The sequence below is a fragment of the Pelophylax lessonae genome (genome assembly GCF_965119305.1).
Source record: "Pelophylax lessonae genome assembly, chromosome: 13".
In the NCBI taxonomy this organism is placed as follows: Eukaryota; Metazoa; Chordata; class Amphibia; order Anura; family Ranidae; genus Pelophylax; species Pelophylax lessonae.
In genome coordinates, this window is record NC_138780.1 from 18616180 (window position 1) to 18629383 (window position 13204).

General features: G+C 42.0%; 1 protein-coding gene across 1 annotated transcript in view; it reads left to right on the forward strand.

Moving 5' to 3' along the window:
- Positions 1 to 13204, forward strand: part of LOC309569743 (Fc receptor-like protein 5) — a gene marked incomplete at its 5' end in the record, with an annotated part of 42088 nt that overhangs the window by 9116 nt on the left and 19768 nt on the right. The window contains one exon of the mRNA XM_082275729.1: positions 3474 to 3722. Within this exon, the coding sequence (XP_082131855.1) occupies positions 3474 to 3722 (249 nt within the window). The remainder of the gene's footprint in view (positions 1 to 3473; positions 3723 to 13204) is intronic.

The following is a 13204-nucleotide window of genomic DNA, read 5'->3' on the forward strand; positions in this document are numbered from 1 at the left end:
AGTCCAGATATGATTTTTTATTTGAGTAAATATCAATGTTGACAAAATCATAGATGAAAATTAATGTAGATAAAATAATCTAAATGTGTAGGCAGCGGGCACCCATAGTTATGGAGCAAAATCCATAGGGATGGTTTCAACCGGGAGCTAAAGTTATAGGGTGAACCCGGGGCCAGACACCAAAGGAGGGTCCAAGTTGGGAAAAACCCCCTTGAAAAGAGTGGCCAAACAGGCCTGGAGAGGGAACAGCATCACCCCTGCTCACAGCAGGCATAATAGAGATACTAGAACAGAGGGACTGGCAGTAGTTGTTCATTACTTTTACTGCCAGCTACAAAGAGTGTCTGGAAAGGGAGGGGGAGGGGGCAACATGGGGAGCGACACACACAGGAGCCAACAGGCAGGGAGGGAGGGGGAGAGGAGAGAAGTGGGAGAGATGACAGAGGCACGTTAACTGACCATGGTAATCAGGGCTCTGCAGCCATGATTACCGTGGTCATCCCACAGAGGGGGACACAGGAACTGGTGGGATCAGCCACATTTTTTACAGCTTAGAAAGGGGCAGATTAGACAGCACAAGCACTGTGCTGTTTAACCACTGTCTCTCTGGGGAATGATAGCGGGTGTTACATATACGTTGTTTCCTGCAATAGTCAGTGGGGGCAGAGCGGGTACAAGGGGGGGGGGGGGGCGGAAGGGCCGGGTGGAAAGATTGAGTCTGATCTATTCATCCATCCCATCCATCCACTCCCTCCCTTCTGCTTCCCAGTGAGTACTTTGATGTAAGGGTCTCTCTCTCCCTCCCTTCCTCTCTCCCTCCCTTCCTCTCTCCCTCTCTCTCTCTCCCCTCTCTCTCTCTCTTTCTCTCTCTCCATCCCTTCCTCTCTCTCTCCCCCCTCTCTCTCTCCCCCTCTCTCTCCCCCCTCTCCCCCCTTTCTCTCTCCCCATCTCTCTCTCTCTCCCCCCTTCTCTCTCCCCTCTCTCTCCTCTCTCTCTGCCCCCCGCTATCTATCCTCTCTCCCCCCCTCTCTCTCCCCCCTCTCCCCCCTTTCTCTCCCCTCTATCTCCTCTCTCTCTCCCCCCTCTCTGTCCCCTCTCTGCCCCCCCCCCCCTCTATCTCTCCTCTCTCTATCTCTCCCCCTCTCGCCCCCCTCTCTCTCCTTCTCTCCCCCCTCTTTCTCCTCTCTCTATCTCCCCCCTCTCTCCCCCCCTCTCCCCCATCTCTCTCTCCCCTCTCTGTCTCTCCCCCCTCTCTCTCCTTCTCTCCCCCCTCTCTCCCCTCCCTCTCTCTCTCTCTCTCTCTCTCTCCCCCCCTCTCTCTCCCTCTCTCCCCCCCCTCTCTCTCTCCACCTCTCTATCATTTAATTTCTGTAACATGCAGCATGAGGAGGTTAATGCATTGTCCCTGATACATCAGTAACACTGACACTGGTGTCACTAATGCAGCACAAATGGGTTAATTAACTGCCACTGGTCATTAATGTATCAGTGACCAACGCAATACATTAACCCCCTCATGCTGCATAATACAAATTGAGTCAAACACCAGTGATAAACACAAAGTCCCAATGTGCTAATAAAGGTTCTTTGGTAACAACCGCACCATCTGCCAACTTCAATTGAGTGATCCTGTGACAGTCACCTCCACCATAGATAATTTTCTCGCTTACCAGACTGCATGGACTTCGAGAAGTGGGGTAACATCAGCACATCACTCCGTCAGCTGACGTCACCACGCTTCTCGAATCCCGGAAGAACAGGTAGCTGCGATTAGCCAGCTGGCTTGTTTTGATTCGAATGAAATTACATGTTCTTCTTGCTATAAGTGCAATATTGTATACCTTAAATAAAGTTTTTAAAGATTTTTAGACTACTACGAGCAAGACTTTTGCATTTTGGGGAACATCTGTGATATTTTTTTCCTGGACGGTGGGTCCACTTGCCATAAGAGGTTCCTGGGACAGTTAACCACTTCTATACCGGGCATATTTCGGCATTCTGTAAGAACGCTGAACTGGGGGGGGGGGGTGCAGTTTGCCATCTTCGCCCTGTGCACCATATGACCTTGTCCCAGCACTGAGTGGGGGCGAGCACGCTGATTGGCTAGAGGGGGATCCAATCAGCTGGTCCGGCGGACACACGCCCCCCCCCCCCCCCACTGGCTAATGCATGAAACGACGTACTGTACATGTATGTAGTTTCGAGCAATAGAGCCGATCTACCGCATTATATGTACGGATGGTGGTCGGCAAGTGGTTAATCTGGGAACAAGACCTCCTTTTTTTTTTTTTTTTAGGGTTACAACCACTTTAACCACTCACCGCCCGCCCATCGTCAAAAGACGGTGGAGCGGTGCGGCTCTCATTCTGGGACAACGTCTTATGACTGCGCCCAAGAACGGCATCTCTGGCGCACCTGCGGGGGGCACGCAGTGCAGCGATCATGTTGCTTGGACACGGCGCAACCCCATTCTTGGTAAAGTTCCAATGACATGGCTCTTTACCCATGTGATCGGCTGTGTCAATGAGGAAGTGCTGTTATTCGGCCCTCCTTGTCTTACACTGTCAGAATGTGTGGCGAGGAGAACCGAAAGGGAGTCTAGGTCAGGTAATCAAGGCACTGATCATCAGTGCTCTGATTACAGAAAAGTAAAAAAACAGTGTCCATCAGTGCCCACAGTGCCCACCATCAGTGCTCACAATCAGTGCCTATAGTGCTGCCAGTCAGTGCCCATCAGTACCTGCTCATCTGTGCTACCCATCAGTGTCCATCAGTGCCGCCAGTCAGTGCTCGTCAGTGCTGCCCATCAGTGCCGTCTGTCAGTGCCCGTCAGTGCCCATCAGTGCCACCCCTCAGTGCCGCCTATCAGTGCCCATCAGTGCCGCCTTCTAGTGCCCATCAGTGCCGCCTATCAGTGCCCATCAGTGCGACATATTAGTACCTCCTCGTCAGTGCCACCTCATCAGTGCCCATAAGTGCCACCTCATTAGTGCCCATCAGTGCAGCCTATGAGTGGCCATCAGTGCCGCCTCACAGCGCACATCAATGATTTTTCAAAAAAAAATATTTTCAAAAACTACTGACAGAAAATAAGAAAAACTTTTTTTTTTTTTAATTTTCTGTCTTTTTTCTTTTCTTTTTTAGTAAGAAATAAAAAAATAAAAAAAACAGTAGTGATTAAATACCACCAAAAGAAAGCTCTATTTGTGTGAAAAAAAATTATAAAAATGTCACATGGGTACAGTGCAGCATGACCGCACAATTGTCATTCAAAGTGTGACAGCACTGAAAGCTGAAAATTGGCCTGGGCAGGAAGGGGGTGAAAGTGCCTGGTATTGAAGTGGTTAAGTGTGTGGCAGGAGAGTCCTCTGGGAGGCGGTGATTCATATAAAGGGTGGGAGCTGCATGAAGGGGTAGAACACTCTTTAGTTATCTTTGCACTAACGCATTTTGCCTATGGTTCTGTTTTTCAGGCTATGTGATCCTGCAGGCTCCTCTCCATGTTCATGAAGGTGACGATGTGACTCTGAGATGTCACCATTATCACGGATTATCTGGAGGACACACTATATTTTACAAGGCCAATTCTATCATAAGAGATTGGGGATCTGATCCTGAGTTACATATTTATAACATAAGCCTGGCACAATCCAAAGGATATAAATGTACAAAAAAGTTCTCGCATTCTGAGTCCAGCGGAGAAGCTTCTATACCTATAAAAGGTAGGACCTGTCACATGATTGGGGTGGAGTGGGGCAGATTTGACCTCCTCCAGTGTTAATTATTCCCAGAGATCTCTTCTACTTCTCTAGCTTTGAGTTCGGTTAGCTCCTTACTTTGATTTTCCACATCGTCCTGAGGAGAAGTCAGGAAAATAAAGGTGACACAGAAATGTTAATAATATAGAATTGGAAATAGACATTGCAGCATCTAGAGAGAGACCATAGGTGTGCGCAGCCCATTACAATAGGGTGTGCACTCCAAAGCTCAAACACATGCGTGTGTGTGTGTATGTATATACAGTATATACACATGCAGAGATTTTTGATTATTTGTGCTTTTTTTATTATTTGTTGCATTTTTTTAAATTGTTTTACATTTTTTACTATTTTTCTTTCAGGGGGCCTGGGTGAAATATCAGGGGTCTATTTAGACCCCTGAAGTCTCACTTTTGAGATAGAGAAAGGGACTAAGGAAACACATTCCATGGTTCCTATCTGAAGTCTCAGCTGCACAGAATGAATGGACAGGAAGAGCTCTACGCAGCCTTCCTGTTCATTCATAAACGGAAGCATAGTAAACACAGTTATAAATGAACACAGTGGTACCAATCAATCATTGTTATAAAGAAAAGGTGGGTGGGACTTTAAATGAGGCACGTGTGACATGGCTAGCAAAATAGCCAATGTTAAAAATGTTTATTTAATTGGAACACTAGATAGCAGAACAGTATTGCAGTGGGTACTTACGTGAGATTGTAAACATGTCAACGACATGTTGCAAACCATATATACATGTAAATAGCAGCATAGCACATTGCATAGTATTATGAAGAAAATCATCCTCCTATTATATAAAATATATATCAAATTATATATAAATTAAATATATATAAAATTATATATATTTATATATATATATATATATTATATTTTATATATATATATATATATATATATATATATATATATATATATATATATATATATATATATATACAGTATGTATATATATATATATATATATATATATATATATATAAATGTTTATATATATATAAAATTATCCTTATTTCACTATCATGAAAGCACTTCAAAAGCAGGATGATGTACTGTAAGCTGAATGAAAGAAAAGGGCATGTAGAACTGTCTGTCAAAACATGGTGCATCTGTATGGGCCCTACGCGTTTCATGGATTCACTCCACTTCTTCAGGGATGAATGCATCAATAATCTACAAAGAGACATGGAGATACCAATACCAATATGGTCTACTGATATACCCAAATGTTGGAGAAAAAATATGAGTAGGGGGAACAAAGTTGCCCATTACTTTAAATACCCACATATCAGCTGTGTGTGGAGCATGTGAAACTGGAGGCAAGGGCTGCTTGTAATGTCTGTCCTGGGAGCTGTGGTAACAGGGACTCATGAAAGGATTGGGAGCACCTAAATTGTCCCCCAATTCCCAGTGTGGAAAGAAAGTTGGACCAAAAGAGCATGACCATAGTGTGAGGAAAATAAGACAGGGAATCATGGGAATATATATATTATTCCCATAAGTCTCTTTCTTATTTTCCTCACACTACGGTCAAGCTTTTTTGGTCCAACTTTCTTTTCTCACAGGTTCTACATCCTTTACTCTATTTGGTTATGGGCTACTCTAACGTCATCAGTATCAGTATACTATTGGTACACATTCATTGTTATATACAATTTATTTTAATTTACAGATATGGAGCCCATACCTACTATGGATACTTTTCTTTTGGGAGACCATTTAGGCGCTCTCAGTCTTTTTATGAGTCCCTGTTACCACAGCTGCCAGGACAGACATTACAAGCAGCCCTTGCCTCCAGTTTCACATGCTCCACACACAGCTGATATGTGAGTATTTAAAGGGATGGGCAATAGTTGGAGGACTGCCAGGGACAGGGGAGCACTGGGGACCTAGGGAGGTCTGGGTGGGCAAGCACAACTAAGTGATGCTTTTATATTATTGACAGATTTCTGTGGGCTAAAGAAAGTGTACCATGCAAAGTGTGCCATGGAGCATCAGGTGGCTTTTTAATGCTCGCCATTCAGTCACCTCACATCTCAGAGCAGCAAAGGAAGTCAAAGGTGGAAGGCTTTCCTACCATACAATGTTATCACAGGTATGAACAGGGGGGCATTTTGCCATATAATGCCCAGAATGTGTCACTGACTGCAGGTCCCAATCTGATCAATGTCTGAATGTGTCTCTGGTGCCCGAATGATTGATCCTGGCTCCTCTTCTTCAGTGATTGCACTCATGCAGGCTCATTACCAAGCCCTGCTCTCTGTGTCTATAGACACAGAAAGCAGGACTCGGCCCCACCCCACGGTTCCTCATCGTAGGATTTGATTAACAGTCACAAGAGCCAATGGCTCCTGCTGCTATTAGTCTGCCCAGTGGGGATGGAGGAAGAGGAGAAAGCAGGTGCTCTTGTACACAGCGCTGGATCAAGATTGGGCATAGGTAAGTATGGGGGGGGGGTTTGGGGAGAGCTGGATACAGAATGCATGAAGGTAAAAAAAACTTCAGCCTTTAGAAACACTTTAAAGGTGGCCATAAATTGATTGAAATCTGGCCGGTTCAATGTGGCCATCCCTGAAATCGAAGGGGAATGTGTTCAAAAACATTTGTCCATCATGTCCTTCAGCCAGTCAACTGCAGCCGCTGAACACTGTATTATGAGAGTGGAGAGTCCCCACAGAGGGAATTCCTCCATTCACCTCGCTTGTGTGGATGGAGGGATCTTTTCATATTTTTCATTTAGCCCCGTGGCTGCATAAAATAAAATTGTTAGCATACAAGGTTTGTATTATATCAGCAACAAATACTATATGTCATTGTTGTGTGCCTATTACATTGTATGACCACTGGATGGCAGTGTTACATTTGTGAGTTCATGTTTTGTCTATGCCTCAAAGAGTAATAAAGAAGAGTTCCTGCTCAGAACAGGAAGCAGTGTTCAGTGAAACAACAGACTGTCTGTCTGTGAATTGTTTTAGCCCCAAAAGGTTATATCTAACAGGTTATGGGCCCAGGACATGTTACAGAAGTCCAGGATATAATACAGATTACCCCTGGATATAGCCAGATACAGTGAGCTAAAGCAAGTGAGTACAGGAGACAGCAACAGAAAGACAAACAGCAGAAATGGCTGCTGCCATCCCCTCAGCGAAGTTCTCCATTGCAAATCTGACAAATCAGAACTACCAATCTTGGAAATTTAAGATGAAAATGCTGCTTATAAAAGAAGGTACGTGGAAATGTATAAATGACTCAAGACCTGCACAGCCCACAGAGGAGTGGTTAGACAGAGATCAGAAAGCACAGAGCACGATCTCCCTGTGCATAGATGATGATCAAATCATACATATATGTAACTGTCAGACTGCTAAAGACATGTGGGAAGAGTTACAGAAAGCACATGAAAGAGTTAATCTTAGCAATAAACTGTATTTAATCAGAAAGCTCTATCAGACTAAGCTACAGAAAGACCAGGACATGCAGGACTATATAAGACAGACCTTAGAGATGGTGGAGAGACTGAGAGGGATTGGAGAAGAAATAAAAGATTTCCATGTTGCAGCACTGTTATTAAGTGGACTTCCTGAAAGTTATGAGACACTTGTCACAGCACTAGATGCACGTCCAGATGATGATCTGACACTGGAATATGTTAAAGGCAAGCTTGTGGATGAATACAAGCGCAAAACTGAAAGCATGAGTAATGTGAGTGTGTGTTCAGAGACAGCTTTAAAGACAAAATTCAAAAATAAACACAGTAACGTGCAGCTAGAAAAGCGGGAATGCTTTGTGTGCAAGAAACCAGGACACCTAAAAGCAGATTGTAGAATCTGGAAAGCTAGAATGCAAAAACAAAGTGCATTGCAACAAGCTAAGAATGTCATAGAAACAAAGGAGTATGCATTCGGATCCAAAAATGGTGTCGCCTCTGTGCAAGCATGGTGTGTGGACTCAGGTGCTACAAGTCACATGACAAATGACCGAAGTTTCTTCACTCAGCTTGATGAAAGCAAAACAGAAGGGATAACTACAGCTAATGGACAATTTATGAAATCAGTGGGAATAGGAGATGGCTTTCTATACTGTCCTATCTCTCCAGATATCACTAAAAAGATCCATATGAGGAATGTTCTGTATGTGCCAGATCTTGAAAGCAACCTTTTGTCAGTAAAGAAACTCACTAACCAAGGCAATGTAGTCACATTTCAGGGTGACAGTTGTATCATAACAAAAGGGGATTGCTTGCTTGCAAAGGCTAACATCATAGATGAACTCTATCAGCTGAACTGCAGTGAAATGGTTAAAATAGCCAAAGAGGATAAACATTCAAACTGCATCCACACTTGGCACAGACGATTGGGGCACAGAAATTCTGATACAATAAAGAAAATAGTTGAGAATAACTATGCAAGTGGTATTAAGATTAATCCATGTGATCACATAATGATTTGTACCAGCTGTATTAAAGGAAAAATGGCAAGGACACCTTTTCCCAAGCAGACCAACAGCAAATCCCAAAAACCTCTGGACTTAATACATTCAGATCTTTGTGGTCCAATGAAAACTATGACTCCAGGAAAGAAAAAATACTTCCTGACCTTCATTGATGATTACTCCAGATATACCACAGTATTTCTACTTCACAATAAAGATGAAGTGCCAGAGAAATTAGAAGAGTATCTCGCTCAAGTAAATAATATTTTTGGCGGAATGCCCAGAGTACTACGAACAGATAATGGCTCAGAATATACAAGTGGTAAAACACAAGCCATTCTCAGGAAGCATGGGATTATGTTCCAGACAACAGTTCCATATAACCCAGAGCAAAATGGAGTTGCAGAGAGAATGAACCGCACACTGTGTGAAAGTGGGAGGAGCATGCTATTTGATGCTGATATGCCAACTACATACTGGGGAGAAGCTATCACAACTGCATGTTATCTTCAAAATCGTTTGCCGGGAAAAGCAACAACAAAAACTGCATATGAACTGTGGAACAAAAGGAAACCAGATTTAAGACACATCAGAATTTTTGGAAGTAAAGCCTATGTACACATTCCAAAAGAAAAACGTACAAAATGGGATGCATGTGCAAAAGAAGGTGTGCTTGTGGGGTACAGTGAATCTCAAAAAGGATACAGGATTTTACATCAAGACACGAACAAAGTAACAGTCAGCAGAAGTGTGATAATTGATGAAAGTTCTGTGTGCTCAAAGTTTGAACAACAGACTCAAACTTTTCAAACTGAGAAAGAATCAACATCAGTCACTCAAGAAAATAAGGAAAGTGATACAGAAATAGAAATAACTGCAGAAGAATCAAAAACTGAAACTGAACCAGAAATACCTTCAGTCAGAAAATCAACCAGAATCAATAAAGGTGTTCCAGCTGAACGTTTATCTTACATAACTCGCAGAGCTGTTCAAACTGAACCAGGTTCATGGAAAGAGATGCAGAAACTGCCAATGCATGAGAAACAAGTATGGTATAAAGCCGCTGATGAAGAAATGACATCACTCAAAGATCTCCAGACATGGACACTTTCAGAGCTACCTCAAGGTAAACATGCCATAGGATGTAAATGGGTTTTTAAAACCAAATGTAACTCTGAAGGGAAAGTTTGTCGGTACAAGGCAAGGCTGGTTGCTAAAGGTTACTCACAGAAGTTTGGTGAGGACTATGATGCTACTTTTGCTCCAGTTGCTAAACAAAGTACTTTCAGAACACTAATGACAGTGGCTGCCATGCGTACAATGATTGTGAAACATCACGATATTAAGACAGCTTTTCTTAATGGTAATATTGAAGAAGAAATTTACATGTCACAGCCAGAAGGATATTTAAAAAAGGGACAAGAGCATCTTGTCTGCAAGTTGAATAAATCTCTTTATGGCCTTAAACAATCAGCTCGAGCATGGAACCTGAAGATTAATCAAGTTCTACTAAATGAAGGATTTACAAGAAGCAAAGCTGATCCGTGCCTATATGCTAAACAAGTAGACACTGAGTGGATGTATCTGCTAATTTATGTAGATGACCTGATCATTGCTCACAAAAACGACAATGAAATTGCAAAGTTAACAGGAGTACTCAACAAGCACTTTGAAACTAAAGACCTAGGTGAAGTGACATATTATCTTGGAATTGACATCCAGCGTGAGAAAGATGGAAGTTTCCTGTTGAATCAGAGTGCAAAAATTGAATCTATTCTTCAGCAATTCAATATGACAGAGGCGAAAGGAGCAAGCACACCTATGGATACAGTCTATCCAAAGTTAGAAGGAGAAGATGATCTTCTCGCATCCAATGAACAATACAGACAAGCAGTCGGGGCACTTCTCTATATTACAACCACTACACGTCCAGACATTGCAGCCAGCATGTCTCTTCTTTGCAGGCGAGTTGATAAACCACGTCAAAGAGACTGGAATGCGATCAAAAGAGTTATGAGATATCTGAAACAGACAAAAGACTTAAATTTGAAACTGTCAGCAAGTGGTGATTTAAACCGCGTGGGATATGTGGACTCCAATTGGGCAGGTGATCACAGCACACGCAAATCCACAAGTGGTTACTTATTAAAATTAGGAGACAGTCCTATATCATGGTCCAGCAAGAAACAGATGTCAGTGGCATTGTCCTCTACAGAAGCTGAATACATATCTGCAGCTTATGCCAGTCAAGAAGTTGTGTGGTTACAGCAATTACTCAAGGATCTTGGAGAAGCAACATCAGAACCTACCGTCTTATTTGAGGACAATCAGGCTTGCATTAAGCTTGCAACAAGTGAGAAAATTAATGGAAGAACCAAGCACATCGATGTCAGACATCATTACATTCATGACTTAGTTGATCAGAAAGTGATTGTACTTGTGTATTGTGAGTCGGAAAAAATGATTGCTGATGCTTTGACAAAGCCACTAGCTAGAACCAGATTTGTGGATCTTAGATCAGAAATGGGATTGACATAGATAGTAGTTGTTGAGTGGGGGTGTTAGCATACAAGGTTTGTATTATATCAGCAACAAATACTATATGTCATTGTTGTGTGCCTATTACATTGTATGACCACTGGATGGCAGTGTTACATTTGTGAGTTCATGTTTTGTCTATGCCTCAAAGAGTAATAAAGAAGAGTTCCTGCTCAGAACAGGAAGCAGTGTTCAGTGAAACAACAGACTGTCTGTCTGTGAATTGTTTTAGCCCCAAAAGGTTATATCTAACAAAAATGCCCTTATGTAATGCACTGTCTATCATAAGCAATTGCCATTCCCCCCTTAATGAGTGTTGAAAGAGCCACTTGTAGTCTCTGTCAGAAACCCAGACAGGCTGACAAAATAGGACAACAACTGGAGTGATTTGGTTTAAATCTACTTTACATGTACCCTCTCTGACTTCATACATCTAGATCTGAATAGCTAGTAGAGTAGGAGGACACATTAACCTACTTTTGTACTTGATGGTTCTAGGTGTACTGACTAGGAATGAGCCAACCTACGTGGGTTCTGCTTACAAACAATTTTGTGAGTTTTGCTCAAAATTGGCAAACTTTAAGTCTATGGGGGTGGATTTTGTAGTTGAAAGTACACAAATCCTGTAAACTACAGACTTGGGAGATGCCTTAAACCTGACTGTGCATTACCAGAACAGCAGAATTGTCAAGAATAGCCTCAAAAACAGCATACTTGGCTTCGAAATTTAATATTTTTTTGGTCAATTGACTTGGCTTACATACCACAACAGCACTCCAATCTGATTAATTTCATTTTTTATTTTAAAGAAAAGGCTTTTTTTCAGATTTATTAGCGGCACATGCTTCTAATTGTGACGGGACTCACCGTCACTGGGAGTGAAAGACAGGTACTTAATTGACACTGAGAATATAATTTGGATTGCTTCAAGTGGGACAGTAATATTTGTCAGCCATGTATCTCAAGAAATATGTGAAGACTATTCCTGGCCTGTTTGATTCTGAACATGATAATTGAAAGAGCTAATCACATTGGCCTCTGTTCCATGTTCTTCAATCTAAGAGACAGACAGTCTGTCACTGGTGGTCCCGTCCTATTGTCTGTGTATTGAGGTGTGATGTGTATTCTGTTAAGCCTGTCTGTCCCATTGTTAATGAACTCACATATTGTTTTTGTCCAGGTGGCTAGATAATTAGCTCAGGTTAATTATATTTCTGTATACAATTTCTTCTGCATATGATAATGTAATCAGGCAACCCCTGACCTGATGGGGTCATTTGATCAGAAGGGGGATGTCCATGCTGTATATAAATTCTGTGTAACTGTTCAATAAAGAGAAGGTTCCAGTACAAGCTAAGTTGTCGGATAGCTTTGAATGGAAGAGGCTGCAATATTTAATATCTATGTTAAAGACTGAAGGAAGACGTATACTGGCGGAAGCCCACAAGTACAGTGTGGGTTGCGGTTCCGTTACACTAATTATGCAGTATTAAACCTGTTTGGACTGGGAAGTAGAAGCAGCAATCAATGTAAAAGTCATAGGAAGCTGTCTTCTTAACCACTTGACCTCTGGAAAATTTACCCCTCTTCCTCACCAGGCCATTTTTTGCAATACGGCACTGCATTATTTTAAGTGGCAATTGCATAGTCAGGCGACGCATAGTCAGGCGACGCTATACCCAAATAAAATTTGTGGGTTTTTTACCCACAAATAGAGCTGTCCTTTGGTGTTATTTGATCACCTCTGCGTTTTTAATTTTTCGTGCTATAAACAAAGAAAAAAAAACAAACTACAATTTTGAAAAAAAAACAAACATTTTTTTACTTTCTGATTTGAAGTATATCCAATACAAAAATTAAAAAAATGTAATTTCTTCATTAAGTTAGCCCAATATGTATTCTGCTACATTGTAACGGAACCGCAGCCCACACTGGACTTCCATCAGTATACGGCTTCCTCCAAGTCATGAACATAGATATCAGATTTTCCAGCCGCCCCCATACAAAGCTAGCCAACAACTTAGCTTGTACTGGAATCTTCTCCTCCTTTATTGAACAGTTTCACACTCAATTTATACACACATGAGCACATCCCCCTCCTGATCAGATTACCACACACAGGTAAGGGGTGGCCTGATTACATTATCATATGCAGATGAAATTGTATACAGAAATAGAATTAACCTGAACTAATTATCTAGCCATCTGGACAGACACAATATGTGAGTTTATTAAAATTTAACAATGGGACAGACAGGCTTAACAGAATCCACATCACACCTCAATACACAGACAATAGGGAGAGCCTGTCTCTGACATTGAAGGTCATAAACATTATCTTAGTAAATACAGACCCCATTTGAAGCAATCCAAACCATTAAGTATCTGTCTTTCACTCCCAGTGACAGTGAGCAATGCATGCTATTTTACGGATGTTTCCAAGTGATTTTAATCCC